The 24,126-nt window shown below is 47.2% G+C and overlaps 2 protein-coding genes across 2 annotated transcripts; one reads left to right on the forward strand and one right to left on the reverse strand.

The window, feature by feature from the left end:
- Positions 1–7,579: 7,579 nt before the first annotated feature.
- On the reverse strand, positions 7,580–8,838 carry LOC4331799 (protein BIG GRAIN 1-like). Its single transcript, NM_001417241.1, has one exon. It carries the CDS (start codon positions 8,708–8,710, stop codon positions 7,778–7,780), a length of 933 nt encoding a protein of 310 aa, NP_001404170.1. The 5' UTR covers positions 8,711–8,838; the 3' UTR covers positions 7,580–7,777.
- An 8,119-nt stretch (positions 8,839–16,957) lies between these two features.
- Positions 16,958–20,066, forward strand: LOC4331801 (uncharacterized). Its single transcript, XM_015774583.3, has 5 exons — positions 16,958–17,154; positions 18,034–18,297; positions 18,390–18,521; positions 18,611–18,727; positions 19,230–20,066. The coding sequence occupies exons 2-5, from the start codon at positions 18,034–18,036 to the stop codon at positions 19,581–19,583; spliced, it is 867 nt and encodes a 288-aa protein (XP_015630069.1). The 5' UTR covers positions 16,958–17,154; the 3' UTR covers positions 19,584–20,066.
- Positions 20,067–24,126: the final 4,060 nt, after the last annotated feature.

Consider the following 24,126-nt stretch of genomic DNA (forward strand, 5'->3'; position numbering starts at 1 on the left):
TGGTAAGTTTTTTTTAAGCTACAATCTGAACAGACCCTTAATTATCACCTTCCTTTGCTAAGCTGTTAGTTCGACACCCTCATTGTCTGTCTCGAGACAGATGAGTTGTTGGTACTGGGTGGTGAGGAGAAGATGGAGGAGAGGAGTTGTGACTTGTGAGCACTAGGTGGTAGTAAAGCTGTGTTGATATACTTCTTGGGGAGATGGAAAAGATGAGTGAATTTATATTTTTTTGTCTATTTATAAGGTCTTTGTTGAAGCTACCACTCGAAGTAATTTGAATTTGTGGGAGACGAATTTTTGAACATGTGGCATCAGTCTATTTGACACCTCAAGGACACTCTTAGAGCACCCACAATGGTAAAGTTAGGTGCTATCTATAAAATATGTACATCTCAATAATAAACTAAATTAATAGTAAACAATCTCAATAGTATGTCTACATGGGTATCTATAGCTCTCTAATACATTGTCTCGTTTTTCTCTATAGACTATCTCCAGGTTAGTAGATAGCTTTGCTCTCTCTCTTCATTTAATCTCTTCCAAGTAGAAAAATATGCTGACATGGATCCTTTATATAGAGCCTATAAATAACCATTGTGGGTGCCCCTATGAGAATGCCCTATTACCCTTTGAATCACTCATGTTTTAACACGTCTGGGTCGGCCAGCTTGGCTCCTTGTTTGGCCTTCTCCATCAATGAATGCTCAAACATTCATTCCTCCCTCGTGAATCAATGTTATAACACGATCCCCGCAGATCTCACGCAGCATCCGTTGGGTTGCCCTACTCCTACTTCTGCCAGCCGGGCTCTCTGCCACTTTGTCCTGCCCTGCTCCCGGCGATGAGGCAACGTATCTCTCGCCGAATGTAGCAGCAATAGCAGTGTACTGTAGGTCACATTACGTACTCCCTATTTTCTCCGTTAAAAAAAACCAACCTAAAAGAAGATGTGGTGATATAATCCCTTCTAGTGCAGCGAATCTGAACAGATCTAGATTGTTTTTTATAAAACGAAAGGAGTAGTGTGCAGAACAGCACATGCTCTCCATCGTAGGATCGGCACGTCGTACGGTTCGGCAAGAGCAAAATCGTGTGATCCACCACAGGGCCCCCTCTCCGCGTGCAGCGTTGCTGCTGCTCATCTAGCGTGGGAGCACTCCTACTCCGCTGCTGCTCTGACGTCGCCCAAGATTGTCAGAAACTTCGGCTGGCCAGTGGCCACCACCACCACCCGCACCGCAGGAAGGGATACGTGCACATTGTCAGCAGCGGCTGGATTTTTCCCGGTGCACGCGCGCGGTTAAAAGCGAGAGGGGCCCAACGGCGGGGCACACAGCGCGTCAAGCCGTTTTCCTCTGGCGCTCTCGCCGGCTCGCACCTTCCAAGAAGAATAAAGCGGGAGGGGCGATGGGGGAATCGAACCGGATCCGATCCGATCGGCCCGATCCCACCACGAGCCAGCTGAGCCGCGAGCCGCGAGACGAGTCGCGCGTGCGTGCGTGCAGCGGGGGGCGCCGCTTTTGATCAAAGCGAAAGTTGCCGAGAGGAGAGAGGAGAGGAGAGGGAGAGCTTCGGCCTCACGCTGTCACGCCTGGCTTGGCTTCTCCCTGGGATCGGTGCCACTTTGATCGTCCGTGGGCGTGGGGGACCTGGCCGCCCTGTGGCTTGATGTTCTTTTGCCACTGCACCTTTTGACCTCCTCTGCTTCTCAAGATTTGGTGGTTTGTTGTATACTTGTATCCCAGCATTGCGAGCTGTGTTCACAAATCACAATGGAATTGACGTTCTCTCACCAATTGCTCCCATGACTATTTCAAATCGCGTTTCCGTTCTCTCTTTTCAACGTTGCTGCTACTACCTCTGTTACAGAATAATATAATATAGCAACTTATAACTAGATTAGATATATCCTAATATTACGAATCTGAACATGATACATCTTATCCGGTGCTATGTTGTTTATATTCTCAAACGGAGGAAATACTTGTCTGGTATTGGTACAAATTGTAGCACAGTGGCACATGCTGGTATTATTTGGTGCTGATACTCCATATTAATTGAAAATTGTCCAGATCCTGCTACCAATATTTGACAAGAATGTGGCAGGCGCGCAATTGTCAAACGGTCCATGTGCATACAGCATTCGTGACGTCAAAACTTGCACCCATGTAAGCTGTGTGTATGCACATGCACCCGGGATTCTCGTGTAATTTAATTTTTACACGGGTGCATAGATTTGCTTGGAAATTAGTTTTGAAACTGTTGATGCGACAGTCGGATTATGATCTTGTTGTTTGTATTTGTTTGATTTTTTAGAAGGGAAATTAGTTTTGAAATTGTTGATGCGACAGTTGGATTATGATTTTGTTGGTTGTATTTGATTTTTGAGAAAGCAAAGCATGTTGGGGTGAGTGAGTTGGTGTCAAATGCATGCCCACGTAAAGGCTACTCCATAATGTTTATAATTTTTATACGGGTGCATATAGTACTCCAATAGCAATTAATCTCATATTTAGGCTTCTTAGGTCTGTAGGCTTGTAGCTCTATATGCTGTTTAGATGCTACCTACCTCACAAGCACGTACAACCACACTAGCAATTACTCCAATACCATTTTATAATTATACTCCAATACCATTTTATAATTGAGGATTAAGGATAGGGCAAACAGTAGCCAAGTATGTCAGCCTTCCACTTTTGAACAAACCACCCTTTCGCATCAATAACATGGCTGCTGAAAAGTTAACATAGGACTGATTAATTATGCTTAATCAGTGGTTGAGAAACTAACTGCAAGGGTCAACTGCTAATGGGCAAGTAAAACCTCTCTTTTAGTTAATTAATTAATGGATCACGCAATAACTTTTAAGGGTTCTATATCTTGTCCTAAACACCTATATGTTCTCCACCAAGTGGCTGAAATTTGTTACCACTAAAACCATGGTACACCAGACTTGCCTGAAGACACAAAAGGAAAGACATGCCTTCAGAATTTCATCAGCTAACATAGAGCAGCGCTACAGTGCTACACGTTCTAAAATTTTCTTACAGAATTCATACTAACAAAGTTCTCAACCATTGATTTGAATTAGCTCGAAGATGTAGAAAATCAAGATTCAATCGTAATTTGGCACATTAGCGTCTGTAAAACGTTTGTAACAAATATTTTGTGCGTATAGCTTTTTCTGCTAACAAATAAACTTAATGTCCCATTTTAAATGATGGTACTCTTGTTCTACAAAATAATGCACCCCTGAATCAAAGCCTAAACTTCTTTTGAGATATAGCCTATGATTAGTAGCACCCTATTATCTCAGGTAAGGCTAATATTTCTGCCTTCCTTTTCTTTCATGTGCAAGGGGACCCAAGTTGCTTTTGTCAACAGCCTTGAAGATCTTTGTCCCTCTATATTAATAGCTTGACAATCCTGCGTACTCCATTTTGAGAGAGACTAGCTAGAGAGTAGAGCCTACAATATGGCTACAGTACAGAATTGCAAGCCAATGTGCGCTGGAATTTCCTCATCTTTTGTTGGTGCTTATCAGCCTAGCTATTGGCTATTGTTTGGTTCAGTGGTCCACAGGCCAATCTAGGCCACTGGTTGGTTTAGTTAAGTCCTAAGAGCAAGTTTAATAGTATAGCCCACTACTAACTCCAAATCATCTATAGTCAATGTAATAGCCAATTCATACAATAGTTGCTTACTATACTATTAATATCTGGTCCCACCTATCATACACATATTACGTCTTGGAGTCCGTGCTGCAACTGGCTATAGATCTGTAGCCCGTTGCTCTTTTCTCTCTTTCTTTATCTGTCTAAAATATGTTTATAGCCTGCTATTGTACCTGCTCTAAGAGCAAGATCAATAGTGCCGCCCGCTAAGGGCTGCAAAAATGACCACATCAGCCTCTTACAGATATTGCTAAGAGCTAATGTATACAATAAGCATGTTCACATCGACTATTATCTATTTGTTTAATCTTTAGCTAGCTTCCCCATCCAATTTTTTAATCTTGTTGCTGTTGTTTCATCCTGCATCGAGTCAGCTCACGTGGGCCCACAATCGCTTGTCCCAATTAAAGCTAGCCTGGTGCTGCTGCACTTGCGTTGGGTTGTGTGTGTAGCCAGCGACAATTTAGTCGCCCACTCGTCCTCTCTCTCTTGTCCAACTCATGGACAAATCTGATATGGCAGTTTTATCGCCAGCTAAACTAGCTTATTGTACCTGCTCTAATGCAGCAGTTATGATCTATGCATATGCATTGCCAAAGGCCAAATCCCCAACTGCTCTGTCTAGGGATCACAACATCAACTGCTTTGTGTCGTCGTGTGCCCATGCTTGATTTTATGTCGTTTGTGTGCCCTCAATTATCAGATGATTTAGACACGTCCATCTCATGTCCAGTGGCATCATCTGAAGGACCAATTAAGTTGGCAAGATGAACAATTAGGATGCCATTTTGCTCTCTGGGTTTGTAACGATCTACTACTAGCAAACAACCAAGACGACTCTTCTTATCTGATCATTAGATAGCTTCTTGATGCTGCTGTTGCGTGGTGGCCCTTTCTTCAAGTGATGGTTCATTGCATATGTGTCTTCTACTACTAACGATTTTTAAGTGCGTCCTCATCTTATTGATGAAGTACATTTCTTCAGAGAGAGGGAGGGGTCCGGACTTGATTAAGATTTGTGGTCCAAAAATGTGTTTCGTTTTGATTTATCCATCTGAAATGATTTTGTCCGAGACGCATCTGGTGCAATTTTGTCATTCTTTGCCTCGCGCAAGTTGGTTCTCCTGACAAGTGACAATTTTACTTTTTGAAAATTAAAGGAGCAAAGTTTCTGAAGATTACAGGTATACCCCCTCCACATGCAGCAATCTACACGTCAGATTCTCTCTTCTGCCTCGATGAGAGAAAAGAAACGGAGCATGAAAAGCATAAACAGAGTAATATATGAGCAATGGTAGTACTGATGTACTGGTATTTTTCATTTCCTAGTGTCAAGCCATGCTCCAAAAGTATTGGAATCGATTGATGGAACGATATGATCGAGACTTAAAAAACAAAACTGATTCTAATGAGATGGCTTACGATTGACACCGTCGCAAGAGGCTTTAACTCTCCTCTTTTGGACTGATGACGGCTCGCTAATAAAGCTCTGGGAAAAAAGTTAAAGAAATTTGCAGAGAAAAATATTGCAGGAATGAAGCACGCATTTTGCTTTCCACTGTCCAGATTAGTTCATAGAAAAGCCCAGGATAAAAAGTAAGATTTCGTGCATAATTTAAAAGGATACACATGATCCATGGCTGCGACATCACACCACGCTTCTTGGTGAGGGACCCAAAAGAAGGCAAGAGATTTTGATTGCATTTTAAGTTATTGCATGAATCACATCAATCTACTCGAGCAATAACCATATCTTTTAAACTCATTTATGCAGTACTTTTTTCTGCATTTGCTACATAATTAAGATCACGCAGCAGTGGCCAGTAATGGTGAAAAAAAAATCAATGTACGTGCCAGTTAACAGTACAAAAATGAATGATGGTACGAACGGTACAAACATAGGAAGGACAGTGATGCTACCTGATTGAGAAGCAACGCTACCAAAAAACATATATAAGGTGGCATGCATCTATCGAAGGAACACGGATAGTATAGTGAAGACATGAACAAATAAATGGTTCCGGGCAAAACATTGAACTACACAAAAGAACCTGCAGAAATGAGCAGTCAGAAAAGAAAGGTGCATATGATCTTCCCCTGTAGCCGAAATAATTGACTCTCATGTTGATTATGATCAACCGGCCGATGAATTTGGGGGTTTTCTAGCTGCCAAAATGTTCTTCATGAATAATTTAAGTGCCAGAATGATCTAAACCTGATCTCTGTATCAGGCAAGTGCCACCTCACTGAACAAGTTCAGTACTCGCTTCCATGCCAAGTCATGGACTTGCCAAATTAGCACATTTCTGGGGGAAATGTCGTACGGTTTAACGGGATAGAGGCCTTGTTTCCTGGATTAATTCGCATGTGAAACTTACTGCCCAAAAAGATTATCACAAGCTAGATAGTATAGATGAGCTGATTGATCTGACTCACCAAATGGAACAAATAATCAATCCCTAATCCCTTGTTAGATACTAATCAATCCCAAACCCCTTGTTCACCACACAGCTGATGCTGACAGTTTTTCTTTTTAGGTGCCATTCACAAGCTGCGGCCTGCGGCAACCGGCAATAGAAATATGTGAAGTGAACCCTGAAAATGATCGCGGTAATGATTAGTGGTTCGCATGTTCCAGCAGCAGACAGAGCGTGTGCATCCCGTCAAATCTCTCACCCTCTAGCCCATCCCTCTCCTACCGTCCAATCTGCCTTTGATCTGTTAATTTGCCTATGGATCATATTCATGTTGCCATTATTGTTACCGTGATATCTGCCGGTACTAGTAGAAATGCTAGTACTACTCTGCATAGTAGATTGTACTAGCACACATGCTTGAGTAGAAGTATGTGGTTTAAAACTTTATGTTTGAAACGATGACATACCAGATGATGTACAAATGTGTAATTATTCTGAAACTTTTTGTATCCTTATGTAACAAGGCGAAGAGGTTAAATTGTCATCTTACTAATAGGTTGCACGATGAGTTTCTTTGTAAACACACTTTGTGTTAGCACTTGACAGTGCGCTTGCCATCGATGAGATGGCAACGTCGTCAAGTCTTCAAATATCCAACTGATCCTTTCAATATCCATATCAATTGATTCCACGGTCGGATCGCTTTTTAATACTTCACGAAAAAAGCGGTTTCGATAACTATGACTCTTCTGACTCTCTGGGTACACTGGCTCTCGCAGAGAAGAAAAACTACTCCTGTTGAACAGCTGCGATCGTACTCCCTCCGTTATAGGATTTTGAGTTTTTCATGCAACATTTGACCACTCGTCTTATTCAAATTTTTTTAAAATTATTATTTATTTTATTTGTGATTTACTTTATTATCTACAGTATTTTAAGCATAACTTTTTGTTTTTTATATTTAGTTTTTTATATTTATAAAGAAAATTGAATAAGACGAGTGGTCAAATGTTATAAGTAAAAACTTATAATCCCTTATATTATAATACGGAGGGAGTACTAGTAAAAGTGAACACACACATGTTCCCATTAGGTTTAGAAAGCTTTAGATCCATCATGTTAATCCATTAGTCGAGGATAAGCACAGTAGTATCTTGACAATTTTTGCCAGTTTAACTGAGCATTTGCTTCATCACCCATAAAAAAAAGGCACAGTATAAAGACCTAACGATGTTACTGAATTACCACGGTTAAAAACAACCTACTACTCCACATCTAAGAACACAAATCACCTCCAAAGAGACAGGAAATCTCTTTAGGGTGTGTTTGAGAAGGAGGGGATTAAAAAGATTGGAAAGATACATAAAACGAGATGAGCCATTAGCACATAATTAATTAAGTATTAATTATTTTAAATTTCAAAAATGGATTAATATGATTATTTAAAGCAACTTTACTATAGAAATTTTTTTTAAAAAACACACCGTTTAGTAGTTCAAGAAACGTGCGAACGGAAAACAAAATTATCTCTCTCTTTCTCCTGCGCTCGAACGCAGCCTTAGAAAACACCAGAGATCAAAAAAGAAAGGGAAGAACACTTATCCCAAACTAATTGCATTTTACAGTAACTACACCGCCATTTTACAGTTACCCCTCTCGCCCGGTTGATTCCAACTAAGATATTCAGACAACTCTGGCGCTCCGTCCATGGCCATACCCATGGCCAATGGCGCGGTTCAGCGCCACTCTGGTCGTCTCGTACACCGGCAGCTCGTCCCGGTACGCGGCCCCGGCGGGAGCAATGGCGGCGAAGTTCTCGAGCTCGAACAGGTCGGAGCTCGCGTCGCTGCTCTCGTCGTCGTCCTCGTCGCTCTCCATCTCCATCCGCTGGAGCAGCATCTGCTGCACCGCCTCCACGGGCACCCTGCGGCGGTCGACCACCGTCGACGACGCCAGGGACTCCGTGTCGCTGTCCAAGAACCGCACGGTCCGCTTCGCCTGCCCGCGCGTCGACGGCGTCTTGCTCAGGCAGGAGCGGGAGTAGGACGACGCCGTCGAGCACGCGGACTCCGCCCCGGCCGTCGCCGAGGGCGGCGTGGCCGGCGCGCGCTTGCCGGCGAAGATGGAGTTGAGGAAGCCCGCGAGGCGCGCGCCGGGGGAAGCCGGCTTGCGGAGGTCCCTGAGCTTGGCGCGTATGGAGGCCCCGGGCTTCTTGGCCTTCTTCTCCGGCGCGGGCCCCGGCGCACCACCGGGGACAGTCGTGCGGATGGGGCGGAGGCGTCGGTGGTGCGACGACTCCGCCTCGGACGACGAGAACCCGCCGTAGCTAGAACACTCCGACGAGCTCGACGTCGTGGCGTGCGGACCCGGCGCGCGCGCCCGGTAGCTCCCCGCGAGCGACGGCTTGTAGTAGTTCCCATAGTGCAGGGCCGCCTCGTGCTGCTTCTTGGCCGCCGCAGCCACCGCCTCCACCCCGGTGGCGCCGCCGCCGTGACCCGGCTGCTCGTCCATCGACTTGTATATCGCGTCGAGCAGCGTGGATGAGAAAGACGGCTGGTCGGCGACGTACCGCCTCGCCGAACCAGCCGTCACCTTGGGCGCCGCCCACCTCTCCATAGGAAACAAACGCCAAGAAGAGAGAGCAGCAACCAATGCCTCTGTGAAATGGCAGCTGCTGCTGCTGAGCCGGTGGCTTGGTACGCGGTGAGTTGGTGGTACGTGTTGGGGAAAGGTGGAGGAGAGAAGGGTGAGAGGGGAAGGGATCGGGCGGAAGATATAGCGGTGGAAGGGGAAGCTTGGGTGGTGGAAACGGGGGTGTGGCGCCCGGCTAATTCGGTTTGGGCGTGCGGGTGACGGTGATGGGGGTCATGGGGCCATCCCGTCTCTCTCCCTGTCTCTCCTTATTTCTCGTCCCCTCACCGCCGGTGAACTTATCATTTCTTCACAATTGACACTGCCACGACCTCTGCTAATCAGTCCATATACCTGAGTGAATTTCAGCTTCTTTTTTTTTTCAGACCGAGGTGAATGGGAATGTGTCGTCCTATACCATACATTACGATGGTTCAGACGTTCCTCTATTCCGCCCATCAAAGATCGAAGGGTACGCAAACGCAACTATACTACCGCGCGCTGCTGCTGCTCCCCCTGTAGAGTACGACGTCGCAAGATTTAACTCTGGCGATCGAGACGCATGTAGTACTGTCGCCTCTGCCTCTGTCCCTCACCCACCCAAAACGTGAGCACGCATGCATTGCAGCAGCGGCAATAACTTCTGGGAGTAGTAGTACTAGTGCTAATTATAGCGCAGTAATCTAGTGCGAGTATTCCGTTTCGTTTCGTACCATTTTGGGCTTCATTCTGCATACACACACCGTATTGCGTCGTTTTGCAGCAGTGACGGTGACGGGAGTTCACCGCTCTGATCCACAGACACCGACCTGCTGCTATGGGCCTGCCTATGGCACAGAAAACGGATGGACGTGGCGAACGGTGCAGTGAGCCGATCTCGAGCCACTTCGTGCTCCATCGACCAAATAAAAAACGGGAAAAGAAAACACTAATCTCCATTGCTAGTTGCTACTACTGGTAATGAAGAGAAACAAACATAAACAGTGGGAGAATGTAGCCGCCTGCAGGGGCCGCAGCCAAGCCGGTGCGGCGTTTCGCTGCGAAAAGCTGCTTGCTTGCTAATACTAGTTGCTGCTAGTACTGCACTGCATATATATGTATCTATCTGCTTAATCTAATCGCCTCCAAATGCACTGCACCGTACGTACTCGCTCACAACTAATTAAAAGGGAGTGCATGCAAGCTGCAAAGCATGAGATTCCCATACTTCCTATAATCAATTTTAATCTTTACCACGGATTATACATATCTTTGTGCTTGGTAGGACACGCATTGCTGGCCCCCGTAGTATAACGCACACTGAGCTGAGCTGTGTTATACTGTTATCCTATCTCGCCAGCTTGTCACTATTACTTCCTCTCCCATTTAACCAGTTCATAGCGTGTGGCCGCCTAGGCGGGCGCCTAGCTAGATCAACGAAAGGGATTTTGATTGCACGTCACCGGGAGAATGTTTTCTGGCATGTTCTCGCTGTTCATCTACATGTGTGTTGTTTTCAAATTTAGTGATCGATTGCCAGTTTTTGTTGGTGTGTTTCGTGTGGGGTTACGTACTGTTAATTTGGACGCACGACTCACTTGTCGCGTGATTAGCGGGCACAGCCGCATCGGCGATAGCAACCCGGCCCTGAAACAAAATTAACACGTTCACGCGGGGGTTGAGTGCGATGGCAGCGTGCGTGTGTGCTACGGTGGATCGAAGCACGCACGCACGCACGACAACGCCGCCGCCGTAACGATATTGTAAGACCGAGACACTACTCTAGTTTGTCAAAAAAAAAAGTGCGGAATTTTTTCCAAGCGTCGACTTGGGCCATCTGACTATATCTCACAGTGCGGGCACGCTTATACCTGTGCCAATATGACAATATGAGCATGGCCACCGGTCGCCGGGGACAGCGACGAGAATAGACCAGACGGCGAGGCTGCCTCCGCGGCACAGCCGCCGTCCTTTTCAGGCACAGGGCGCCCGGGCTCCTAGCGCGGCGGCAGCACAGCATGTACAGCAATGACAAGCACACCGAGCTGTGGTTTGCCCCGGACGTGTCGCGCGACAAGCTAGACCCGTTCCATCATCCGTCGCCATGGCAGGATGTTGGTTGGGCTGACAAAATCCGGGCGATTGATAGGGATACTGCTCATCCCCTGCTTCTCGCCTTCCCTAGCGGAGGTGATGGCCAACGGTGGCGAGGCCACCACCACCGGCCGGGTTCGGTTGGGCTATCTACCCATCACCTTTGTTGATGAGTTGATGTGTTCCGGCTTGGCACTTTGGCAATGTAAGTGGTCTACCTCGCCACACGTAGGAGTATGGTGCTCTGAGATGTACCGCTGGTTCAGGTTCAGTGTAGTGGGAAATGCTGGGGATGTTGGTGTGCGCTGGCCACTGGGGGTGATTGGACGTGATGGTCCGACTCGAGGGAGGGGGCGCTATGATGTTCTCGTAGGATTTTGGTCTCATGGGTTGTTAATTTGTTAGTATGTTGGATGTGATGCATGGTGCTTAACGGGCGCGCGTGTGTCGACTCTTTATTGGCGATCGTCTGGGCCAAAGCTCACAAAATGGATGCTCTGCTATGGAGTACTACTCCTATAGCTCTACTCCTGGCTCGCTGTTCTTTTGCTCGATTTGCAGTGTCGCACCAGCGCACGGCTTTTCATACTGCGACTTCTCTCATTTTGTTCTTTCATGAACGAAAAAAATTAAAAAAAAGAGAGAGAAAAACTCACGTTTTGTTCGTATGCTGTTTCTGTTTGGTTCTTGATGGCTAGTATTACTCCTACCACCAAACCAATGCGATGGCAGCAGCTTGGACAGATCCTAGAGCAGACAGACAGAACACACAGTACAAAAACCACTCCCGTGGATTCTTAAAGGTCGAGAGGCATGAACAGTGGAAAACCCTGTGATGAGTAACCAACCTATCTACGAGCAACCTTAATAAAGTGGGACATGCTGATTAAGCGAGATGTTAGTGGCATGCAGGAGTACAAGCCTACAGGGTTGTGGGGGTCCGTCCGTCTCTCGGCCAAAGCTAAAGCGGCTGCTGCGACGTCACGTTCTGCCGCCTCGCGCGGCAACCGCATGTTGCCGCAAGGCCCCAAGGGATCTCTCTCTCTCTCGTTCGCTCCATGCCTCCATCCACTGATCCACTCATCCACCCATCGATCCATCGACCGATCGCGCGCCCTGCCGAGGCAGCCTTTGCCTCCACCCGCGGTCGGCCGCGGCGCGGACACGTTACAAGCGCAGCAGCGCGCACACGACCGGGCAGCGGTGCAGGCGGCATATCCGTGTGCCTCTGCCTCCTCCTCCTACCGCTGCCAACCTGGCGTCGCACGTACGGGTGCGTGCAGGATCGCGCGGGTCGTACCACGTACCACGTTGTCTCCGCTTTTTCCCTATCCGATATCTCGTCTGCACGAGACTCCCACGTACGGGTGCTTGCTTGTTAGCCTCGCTGGCTCTTAACAGATTAATTAACCAAGGCGTTGGGGATCGGAGGACGCACGCACGCAGGCATGTGGTTGTAGGAGTAATCTGCTACTCGCTCTGGGAGAATATGAGCACGTCCCTGTCGCCAGATTGATCCATCCACAGCTGATTAATCATATGACCTCGAGGCTTAATTCGCTTTTGTTTTTAGGGCTCTCTTTCGAGACCTTATAGGGTGGTCCGCCCTATCGGTGCAGTGGCTCCCTTTGGGTCAGTTGTTCGGGCACGTACTAAATATTTTCGGTTGCTTTTGTCCAAAGTTGTTCGAACTTACGTGGTGGTTGGAACTTTGGAAATCTTTGATCTGTGAAGATTGTCAGTAGGATTCTAATTTCTATCCTGGAGTTGTTGCTCGGTTTCAGTTGTTTGAAACCTTACCCAGATTAATCTCTTCAAATAGCACTAGCTAGCTACGACAAGCAAGAACGCGTGCGTTGCGCATTGCAGTTTTCACTTTTCAGTGCCGATTCGCCTGAAGCCTGAAGGATCGATTTGTCATGTCTGCAGATACGATCAGATATTCCAATGCATCGGCACGTCGAGCAGATGGCCAGGTAGTAGTGCAGGTACTAGTGTGGCCGATAGCAACAAGCTAGTTCAATTCGATCGTGCAGTGGGGCGGCTAGAGAAGATTGCTCGATACATCCATCGATCTCGTCGCGATCGCTTTGCTCCCTAGTGGACACTAAGTTTGGCTATTTTCTTGTCGCCGATCAGCTCAGGATGGACGACATGCAGACATGCAGTACGTACTCCACTCTCTTTTTCTCTTGATTCGATGGATCATCGCAAGGATATATTCGATATATAGTTAGGATGCAACATATATATTTAGTATCTGGAATTATATTGCGGCTGTGATGATTTTTGTCAAGAAAATGCCGTAGTTTAAGATACTAGTAAGATCTTCCATTAGTTACCAAGCTGCTATCAGCAAACTTGCAAAAACTATAGTGGTATGCAATAATGCAATGTCCGGTTTTAAGAAAAAAAAAAGGTGCCATGGAGTCATTGACTACCTTGCAGGCTAGTAGTCTTGTGGAGTAGTACTGTAGATGCTGGACCATCCTTGGAATGATTCTCCTTCGTGCGTTTTGTCTACTGCTCACGAACAAGCTATGGTGAAAAAAAGCAGGGGCCAACTAATAATCAAACAAATCCCTTGCTTGCGTGCTAATCTGAACCCTGTTATTTTAGTAGAGACTAAGAGACACAAGTGCAAAAAAGGGGCCATGATTAAATCTATATGACCATCATATGGTCCCTGAAACCATGTACCGAAACACGATCAAACAGACAGGACAGTTTCAGTTAGCTGTAAAACATGGGCATGAGCTTTAAGGTTAACAGGCAACGTGAAGGGAGAATTGCAAAGCAACTGAAAGCCACCTGGCTCTGAGATGAATGCATGGCCTGCATCCTGGTTCCTGCTTGCATGTGACTAGCGTGTAAATCTTTGATGCAAAAGGGAAGTTTTCCCGTGAAGTACATCATACGCATCGATGAAAAAAGAGAAGGATTATGTGCACTATGGCATGGCATTGTGCGGTTTCTGTCATCATTCCGCAGTCATTTTCATCGACGACTAAATATGGTAGAGCACATCGGCGATGTCGAAAAACCACTAGATTTGACACCCCTGCAATGCAGAGCGATCCGTTTACTGCACGAAATTTCGAAGAAGCGGGCTGTCCTCGCACGCACTCAACGGAACCAACACAGATTGCACTAGCTGCACAGGTTTCTTCAGAAGTTCAGAGTTCAGCCACTCGTGCGTGCATTGCTGCTGCATGTGTTGGTCCCATGTGACTTGCCAATTGCCATAGGATAGAGCCAGCCAAGACTTGAGATTAGATGATTAATTCCTCCCGTTCCATAAACTAGGAGGAGCATGTACACGGTTTCGAGATCAGAGAAAGCGAAAAGATGAGCAAAGCTAAAGAAAGAACGAAGTCCTAGAGAGAGAGAGAGGCAAGCAAGCAGGATACAGACAGCGGCAGAGACATGGGAGCAGAACAGAGCAGACAGCTGGTACAGCCGATCGAGCCGAGGCCTGTGTAGCCGTGTGTGGTTGGATCGGATTGGATAGCCAAGACGACGAGCGGTTGCGAGGCCGCGGCGGTGGTGATCCCGAGAGAAGAACACGATCCATCATGAGAAAACACGAGACATGAGAGAGCGCGCAAAGCGAGCATCCCGCGCGCGCGGTTGCACGCCGCCCGCGGACGGACACGGCCTCTCACCCTTTCGCTTCTTTCGATCGATCTCTCTTTTGCTTTTCGGTGGGCAGCCACGCACGCATCATCTGCGTTCTGACGCTAAGCCATGCTCACACCTCACCTGCTACTGTAGTACACGTAGTAGTAGGAGTGACTGAATGACAGAATGAGAGATGCTCCTTCAGGTGTCTGTCCGTCTTTGGCTGCTTGCCTTTGCCTGCCTGACCATCTACAGTGCCTGATCTCTTGATGAACCAAGCACAACCGGCTCCACAGATGGACATTATTCTGAAGATCCAGACATCACCATGCTAGTGTGTTTATTAGCTTCGAGAACTGATCAAAGGTGACCAAAAGCAAAACAAAAACAATAATAATGTTTAGCTTGAAACTGTGTAATAGTACTATGTATAGCTACTTATACTTGACTGAACATTTTAGTGTGAATCTTGCATTCAAAGTCAGACATGCTCATCCTTACAGATCTCTGTCGATGATCGCGGCATGTTCATCGGTTGCCAATGTTGGCCCCTTGGGCTGATCGTACGAATCCCAAGAAACGGAAAGAAGCTTAGGAAGCAACAGATCCAAGAAAACCAGAGCAGGGCAGCATCATTCGCATCAAAATACGTGCGATGCGTGGTAGGATTTCATGTAGTATATGCACTATTTCCGCTTTCTCTTTTCTTCACTCCTTTTACTGCAGTTGGACGGCGCGCGGCCGGATTTGTTCAGAACAGACCATATATAGTTTCAGCTCTCTGAAGCATACTACTACTCGGTTGATTGATTCGTTTCAAAATCAAAGACGATTACAACTAGGCAATTTGTTGCTGACTGTCTTACTTGTTGCACACTGCACATCCGCTGCATATCGAGCAAACTAAAAGGCATTACATCATGTGCCATCGTAATAATTTCAGATGTTTAGCTGTAACAAAGCAGTCCATCATGCGTTTTGTTGCAGCGTTGGCCCGCGAGTTTCGTCTGACACTGTCGCCCACGCTCGCATCAACAACCACTCCCACGTGCGGCACTTCCTTTTCCTATTATCCTCGGCTCCTCATTATCTTCTTGCCTTTCGGTTAAACCTTACACAAACTTAGATATATATGAACAACCTCTGGTCTACTTTTATTGTATGGGTTAGGTACTCTCCGTCTTAAAAAAACTCAATCTAGAAGAGATCATCACAACGAATCTAAACATCCTTTTATCCATATCTATCTATCTATCTATTATATTATATTATTAAAGTAATAGAAAAAGGAGCCTCCACGTTCGCTCTTATGGCCTATAAATTCTCACATTAATCAGAAAAAAAGAAAAGGCAGAGTCCATATAGAAATACAATTTAGAAATAGCTGAAATTCGGAATTAAAAAATAAGGAATATTATAATAGAAGACTAGAGTCCATATAGAAATACAATTAGGAAATAACTAAAATTCGGAATTAAAAAATAAGGAATATTAGAAGAGGAGATTAGAGTCCATATAGAAGTAGAGTATAGAGTCCATATAGGATTTTTAAAACTAACTAAAATTTGGAATAAACACAATAAAATTAAAAATTAAAAGTAGAGTTTAGAGTTCGTATAGAAATACATTTTACAAATAACGAAAATTCGAAATTAAGAAAAACATGGGAAGAATAGTTTAAAGTCAATATAGGAATACAATTTAGAAGTAACTGAAATTCGAAATTAAAAATTAAAGAATATTGAAAGATAAATTTAGAGTCCACATAGAAATACAATTTGAAAAAATAAAAATTTAGAAATAAAAATAAATAAAATTGGAAGAAGAGCATAGATTCTATATAGAAATACAATTTACAGAAAATTCGGAATTAAAAACAATATTAAAAGACGAGTCTAGAGTCCATATAGGAATATATATAATTTACAAATAACTAAAATTTGATATTAAAAATAATTAATAACTAAACGTATATAAAATACAATATGAATATTACACATTAGTAGTTTTGTAAAGTTATTGCAAAATTTAAAATTATGTTGTCATTTTAATATATTTGAATAATATAATGATAAAACATATATGCTATTATATGAGAGAGAATATAATGATGCTAGGCGTGTAATCTGCGCGGGCCACCATGCTAGTTTGTTGTAATAGGAGGGGTCATATTAGTAGGGTTTTTTTTGGACGGAGGGATTAGCGGCCAGCGTAGGAATTTTTATGTACGTTTATAGAGGATTCAATAGCTAGATTCTACAAAATGGGATGCGCTCGACATGATAGCGCAAAATTTGACAGCATTGTCCATTTCCATCAAGGCCCATTCTAAACTGGAGTAGGAATTTTCCGTCCAGTAATAGACGAGGCCCATACAAACAGCCATCAAGGCCCAAAGGCCCAGAAATATCACCGACATAGCATTGAGTTCCAAAGCCCACTCCGATTTGGGTTGCCTCTCCAAAGGCCAAACCGACTTGGATTGCCTCCCGAGTCACGCAGCCTATATAGCTTGGACCCGGGCGTGAGATGAGACCAAAAAATTTTGGCGAGGGCGAATCGTACGTCGGTTTCGCCCCCCACCGCTCGCCGATCAAATCCTAGGCTTGCGTGAGAATCGCCGCCGGCGAGGCCTCCGCGGCCGAGAGGGGAGGCCCCACCCTTCCGCTCCGCCGCCGGCATCTTGCCGAAGGAAGCGTCCGTGCAGCCGGGTCTGCTCCGCCGTCGCGGATACAGTAGGGGCTCTCTCCTCTCATTGACTGATTTGACCTGAATTGGTTAATTTCTTTCAATGGAATTGGGTCGCCTAGAACTGAGCTGCGATTGGTACGGTGAAATTTTTGGCGGGTTTTGATTTGATCAAATATGGTCGAATCTTATTCGAACGAGGGGATCGCTCAGATTTGTTTGGGCATGGGCGATTTTGCTCTTTTACCTCGTTGGTTATGGAGGTGGGTTAGGGGGATGCACATACCTAGTTAAAAAATTTAACTCGTTTATCAAGGTAAATGTTGATGATCAAATGCCAACCTTTGAATTGCCGCTTCTGAATTCCTGAATCTGAAACCCTTTTGTGGGATATCTGATGAATCCCTCCCTGAATCTCCCAAAATTTTGTGTATCTACTGAATCTGAAATCCTTTTGGGTTTGATGTTTGATGCTTTGTACAGGATGATTCACCATCCGTCATCGGTTGTTGATCTTTTAATTGACTCTGTAAAACACAAATTTGACTACAATGTGCCTTGGAACTCAGAATGTGGCTTCATTAAGGACACATACTTTGCACCAAATGTATTTTATAATGGTTATCAGGAAACCGTCGGGATAATGATTCTTTGCACCAACTGGAACTTATTTTTGCCAGTCAAATGGACTTGATGTATTGGGTTTGGATACACATTGAAACAAATGTTATATTGTGATATGTCTACCTGCTGCTTCAACATGCTTGTGTGCGTGTTACTTTTCGCTAGTGTCTGCAGATGTACAATATTCAGTGCTTGTAATCTTGGTTTTATTCAGATAATGCGGGCATTTCTGTTTTCTATTTCATGCTTATATATGTATGGTTGCAATGTTCTAAACTAAATCGTGCTAAATTTCTTTATAGATGGCTCTTCATGAGCGGCTGAACAAATTTAGACAGCAGCAGGAGAGGTGCCAGACAACTCTATCCAGTATTGCTGCAAACCAAGCTTCAACTCCAAGATCAAATATCACTCGATGGGTTCAACCAACAAATGGTCCATCCACTCCAGCAAAACCACCACAGCGTAAATTCTCAGATGATACAGAGAGGTTGCAGCGCATCAATTCAGTTAGGAAGTCTCCTGCTGCAGCACAGATCAAAATAGTAATTGAATTGCTTGAAAAGGTAATTTAGCAAAAAGTTGATCGTGAGAGTTGAACTTTTGGCCTTATGACATTTTACCTGAACTGATTTCCCTGTTTTTCTTAAACCTGCAGACAAGACAGGCTTTAACTGCAGATCAAATAAATGAAGCAACTTATGTTCATATTCATGGCAACAAGGAGGTCTTTGACAGGTTGAAGAATAATCCGAAAGTACACTTTGTCGGCAACCTTTTCTCTTACAAGGTAAGTGCATCATTTTGCTAGCCATGTCAATGAGTCCAACACATTTCATGAATCAACCTCATGTTAACCTACTGTTGGCATCTTTGCAGTCCAAGTATGGTGTGAACGGAAAAGATAAACTATTATCGTTGATTAGAAAGTTTCCTGACGGTCTTGCTGTCGCGGAGATCAAGGATGCTTATCTAGCTGTATTGGAAGATCTTAAGGTGAGTAATGTGTTGTTATTTAATCTTTGAAACCTGATATAAAGCTCTGTCTACTAGTATTTTACTCCCTTGTAAGTCATTCTAGCATTTCTCACATTCATATTATGTCTAGATTCATTAACATTAATATGAATGTGAGAAATGCTAGAATGACTTACATTGTGAAACGGAGGAAGTAGTTCAACTATTTTTGCATGCTGTGATGATGTCTGAACTCAGAGTAGTAGTAGTTGAAAATCCAGCAGACCTAGTGTAGCAAAGACTCGAGATTTTCAAACAAGTTATAAATTGAAACTATCCTTCCTTATGTGCGCATTCAAGTGCTGTTACCCTGTTCTATATTAATCCCTGTACTCATTCCCCTGACATTGATTTTAATGATTTATTATATGGATAGAAGATTATTTTCATACTGTTTGCATGTGATCAACTGATCATCTGTAGTGAATTCAACAAATGTGCGCTCCCTATGATATTAACTTGTTTTTTTGTTCTTTTTCAGGCTCTCAAAGCCTCAGGCGTCGTCTGCTTGGTGGCGTCCACCACAAAATCCGACGAAGGCGTCGTGTACCCCGAAATTGATCCAATGTCGAAAATCAAGTTCGACGATGACTTGAAGGAGCTGGCCCGTTCGATATTGCTGCCACGGGACATGCTGGACATTGAGAAGGAGCTCCAGAAGAATGGCCAACCAACAAGGACTAACGCAGCCAAGAGGCGAGCAGATGCCCAGATCCTTTTATATCCACCAAAGCCCAACAAGTCCAAGAAAAAGCCGCGTGGGCTCACGAGCAGGACGAAGCTCACTAACGCACATCTGCCTGGACTTTTTTTGGGTTTTAGATTTTTTTTTTAATATTTACAGAAATAATCTATCGACCAAAAAAAATTGCAGAAATAGCCCCTGCCGCCCACCTCTGGGGCGGCAAGCAGACGTGGCAAACGGGGGAGGAACGGGCGGTGACGGAGGGAGGGTTTTTTTGCAGGAAAACCCTTGCCGCCCTCTGGTGGGGCGGCAAGGGGCCCGAATGTAAAAAAGCCAGTCGGGGCCGGCTATTTTGCAGGCGGCCCCTTGCCGCCCTCTGGCCGGGCGGCAGGCCTCGTGTCACGCCCCCGAAGTAGCCCCGACCGGAACTAGCCCGTGACGCTCCAAATTAACCTGTTAATCGATACCAGTCCCAGGAAACAGTGTTGGTATCACAGGGAGACAGAGTATCACAGCAACAGAGGTCTCTTTATTATAGAGTAGAAGTACAGTCATGTTGGGCTGCGGACAGATCCCGAGCTCACAACTGCAATACAAAAGGAAAGCGGAAACCAGGACTTGGACCAATCATCACAGGCGCGACTTGGGAACTAGGCCGAAACCCTAAAACTCATCGTAGCCGACTTGCTCCTGGAAGAACTCCTCGTCAGCAGGATCCACTTCATCTTCTTCAGCAACTGGGGGGGAATTATTTATATAGAGCAAGGGTGAGTACGGGAGTACTCAGCAAGCCAGGGGAAATAAGTGTTTAATGCAGGCTTCAAGGAAAGGCTGTTGTTTTCGTAATTGATTTTGTTTGAACTCTTTTCTAAAAGGTCTAAGTGAGTGCTTCTCAAACGACACGGTTGAGACAGTGCGTCTCGTCCGGTCGGAGTATGTGCAATGTATCAATCTTTAGGAATTGCAACACGGTTGGCACCCGGCCAACAACTTTTCAAACGGCCACCCGGGCCAACAACTTTTCAAACGGCCACCCGGGCCTAGCTGATCCCATCAGCTGCAGATTTTTCAAACATCGAACCCCTTTTCACAACAGCAATTTCACAAGCAGTAGTCAAACAAAACTACGCTAGGAATCACCTCACATCCGCCCATGACCGTGGGCACGGCTGTTCGAACAGTTTGTTAACCTCTGCAGAGGGGGTACACTTTACCCACACGACATTACTAACCTGGGTCACCCAGCCCGTGGGGATCAACCACGTCGGGAGACCTCCAAGCTTTCATGACAAGGCATTTCGAAAGCCGACACAGGTTTACCATATGCCGACGAGAGGGGTCCCAGACCAACAACAGGTTAGGTCCCAGACCATACTGTGCCAGGAAGCCCAGGGGTCCTCCCCGACACCACCCCGGCGAATCCACATGTCTCTCGGCATCAAGGCTCCCCTGATAAGCTAGTTACTCAGCCAGGGGTGTCCCATTCCACCCATGTGGTCGTACTTGTCTTATGTTTGGATGAAATTCCAAGGAATCGGTCCTTAAGTGCGAGAGCGGGAAACCGTACACCCGGTACGTTCCCCGGTCCGCGGTTTTGGAAATTCATTTAGTTCGCAAGCACCGACCCAGGTGTCGGGTTTTCCAAGTCTTTTGTAAAACTCCAGTTTTACCCAAGTTGTTACTCAGATTTTAAGTTTGAAGGCGACCGTCGATACTTGCACAGAGTGCACGAGTATCGAGGCGCAACTGGGTGGCTACAAGGGGACATGGTATAGCAATTAACAAAGGAAGGATCAAATGCGACAAATTAGGTAGGTCCGCCAATCTGCCTTGCAGACGGGACAAAACAGATTAAGTGTGATCCTATCAATGCATAATATTTCGCAAGCAATATAATTAAATTTCAAATATAGGCTCAAGATGTTCAAAGGTGGCTTGCCTTGCTCGAGATCTGGAGCTTGATCCTCGAAATCCTCGCACTGCGGGTCTTCGGGCTCCGAAACTACATGCGAAACGGGACAACTCAACAAACGGCGAAAATAAAGCCCTATTAATGACCTCTAAGCGTGCCACTAGATAGATCTCGAGATTTGGGAAATTTTGGAAGTTGAACGGGGTCAAACGGATTTACGGTTGGGAAGATTTTGAATTTCTAAGATTATTGGATTTTTGGTCTAAAGGAAAAGGATTTAATTAAATCCTTTTTGGAAAAGAAAAAGAAAAGGAAGGAGGGAGGGAATATAGACTTTTCTCGGACAGCTAGGGCGCGGCCCAAGAGAAATGGAGCGGAGCGGCCGATCTTAACGGGCCGGCCGGCCCAAGAAGGCGGCCCAAGACGGTCGCGCGCGCGGGAGGGAGGAGAGAGAGCCGGTGGACCGGGCTCACCGCGCGCGGTCCCGGGTGGGACCCGCTTGTCAGCGGCTCGGCTCACCGTGCGGAGGGAGCATGCAACGCACGCGCGCGGGCGGGGACGGGACGCGGTGCATGCGCGCGGTCCGCGGTGGACGCAGGTGCGGCGGGCCCACGCGCAGCCTCACGGCTCGCGGTGGATCGCGCGCACGCGGAGGGACCGACCGGGGTCGGCCCGACCCGGTCTAGGCTGAGCTGGCGCCGACGTGGCGCCTACGTGGCGGCCACGCGGGCCGGCGGGAGGTAGACGACGACCCGGCCGCGAATGGACGGCGGGCGACAGCGGCGAGCGGCGGAGCGAGCCACGGCGATACCGGCGAAAGCGCGCACACCGGGTGGCTGCACAGGACGAGGGGAGACGAGCCAACGGCTCGGATTCGCCGGAGGTTGCTCGACGGCGGCGGATTGCGGCGGCGGCAACAGGCGGCGGGAGAAGAGGAAAACGGCGACGAAGCTACGAGGGGTCGATTCCCGGCGGTGAGAGCATCTACGCGGCTTCGGGCGGAACTACGCCGAGCGAGGCCGGCGACGGGCGGGTGCTACGGAGCTCGGGCGGCGACGGCGGCGAGCACACGGCGAGCGACGGCAACGGTCGGGGCGGCGCCGGCTAACTACGGGGAGTCTACTCAAGCTACTACCGAAAGCTAGGGGGAGGAGATGGAGCGAGGAGGAAGAACGGAGAGAGGCATCACCGAGAAGAGGAGGGGCGCTGTGACGAGAGGCCGACGGCGCGGGAGTAATCTCTCCGGCCTCGGGCCGGGGAAGAGGAAGGAGACGAGCGCCCGGAGTCCCCTTCCGCGTCCACGAACGCACCGGCTCTCCCGGCGCTTGGCGATGGACGGCGGAGGCGAGACAGAGCACGGGAGCGGCGGCAATGGCGAGGGGGTGAATAGGAGAGGAGGGGAAAGGGGAGGCTGGGGTTTATAGGGGGGGCGGCAATGTCGGTTTGGGAACCGACTTGCGCGGTCAAGGGCGCGAGCTGGCGCTCCAGCTAGCGGCCAAAACGGCGACAGGAGGATGACGCCGGCGAGAAGGGAAAAAGGGGGGGAAAGAGGAAAAGGAGGGAGAGAAAGGGGGCTCGCCCCTTTGCCGATTCGGGAAAAGGAGGAGGGGGCGGGGCGACGCGGCAGAGGGAAGGGAGAGCTCGGCCTCCGCCTCTTGGCGGCTTGCGCGCGGAGTGGCGGGGCCGGGGGATGACGACGGCGATGACGGTGAGGTGGTTTGGAGCAGCGCGACGACACGGGCGACAGGCGCGCGAAGACGCTGACGACGGTGGCGACCGGGCGGTCGGCCACCATGGCACGCGCGCGCGGGAAGCAACGGGCGGCGTCCGCGCGGGCGCGCACACGCTGGCTCGCGGGGACGAGTGGCTGCGCGGCTGCAGGCGCGGCAGAGCGAGGGGAAAGGGAGGGGGCGCTCGGCGCGGCGGCTCACGCGCACGCGCGCGCGGCGGGCGGGCGAGGCTGAGCGGGGGAGCGGGGAGAGAGGCGCTCGGGGCGGCTCTCGCACGCGCGAGCAGAGAGCGGGGGAGGGAAAAGGAGCGCGCCGGGGAGAGGGGGGGCGAGGGAGAGAGATGGGCCGAGCGGAAATCGGCCCATCGAACCCGGGGGAGGCAAACTAGACTTTTGCGGAGGAATTTGATTTGGAGGGATTTGGATTCGGAAATGAACTCGACGATAGATCGGGGATTGAGATCTTGAGATGGCACGGACACTAGACAACAATCGAAGAAACAAATTTCGCAATTAGGGTTTTTAAGAGATAATTTTCCCGCTAGGCGCCACGACGGAACGGGCGCTACACCTCGCTGCCTATAAAAGGCCTGCTGTCCAGCCCCCAGCCCTCATTCTTCTCTCCTCAATTCCAGTGAAAAAAAAAAGAAGAGGGGGAAGGAGAAGAGAAGAAGGGGCGAAGCCCTGCCGGATTCAGACGCCGATTTCAGGTAATATTCATAGATCCTATATGTGACTATTGAGTTAAATAGTGTGTATTCTTTAAAAATTTGTTTGAATAAATGCATTATATTTTTAAGGTTTTAGTTGTACTAATCTAGAAGTGCGTATTGTAGATATCGGTAACTACGTAGATCTGCTAGTTTGGAATTAATACATTACCGTTGCTAGTTGTATCATGTTCAAATTGTACTACTATTTCTTCATGTTACATAATTCTCCTTATTTAAGTCCATATAATGTTTCTACGACCCAGACTGCGATAGGCCTATATAAATTATCCGAGTACTAATACGTCGAATAAGGTACAAAATAATACCTCACTTAACATA

The sequence above is a fragment of the Oryza sativa genome, chromosome 3 (genome assembly GCF_034140825.1).
Source record: "Oryza sativa Japonica Group chromosome 3, ASM3414082v1".
Taxonomy (NCBI): Eukaryota; Viridiplantae; Streptophyta; class Magnoliopsida; order Poales; family Poaceae; genus Oryza; species Oryza sativa.

Coding starts and splice junctions, on each gene's coding strand:
- LOC4331799 (NM_001417241.1), bottom strand. CDS start 8,710: ATGGAGAGGTGGGCGGCGCCCAAGGTGACGGCTGGTTCGGCGAGGCGG.
- LOC4331801 (XM_015774583.3), top strand. CDS start 18,034: ATGGCTCTTCATGAGCGGCTGAACAAATTTAGACAGCAGCAGGAGAGG. Junction 18,522..18,610: donor GCAACCTTTTCTCTTACAAG/GTAAGTGCATCA, acceptor GCATCTTTGCAG/TCCAAGTATGGTGTGAACGG. Junction 18,728..19,229: donor CTGTATTGGAAGATCTTAAG/GTGAGTAATGTG, acceptor GTTCTTTTTCAG/GCTCTCAAAGCCTCAGGCGT.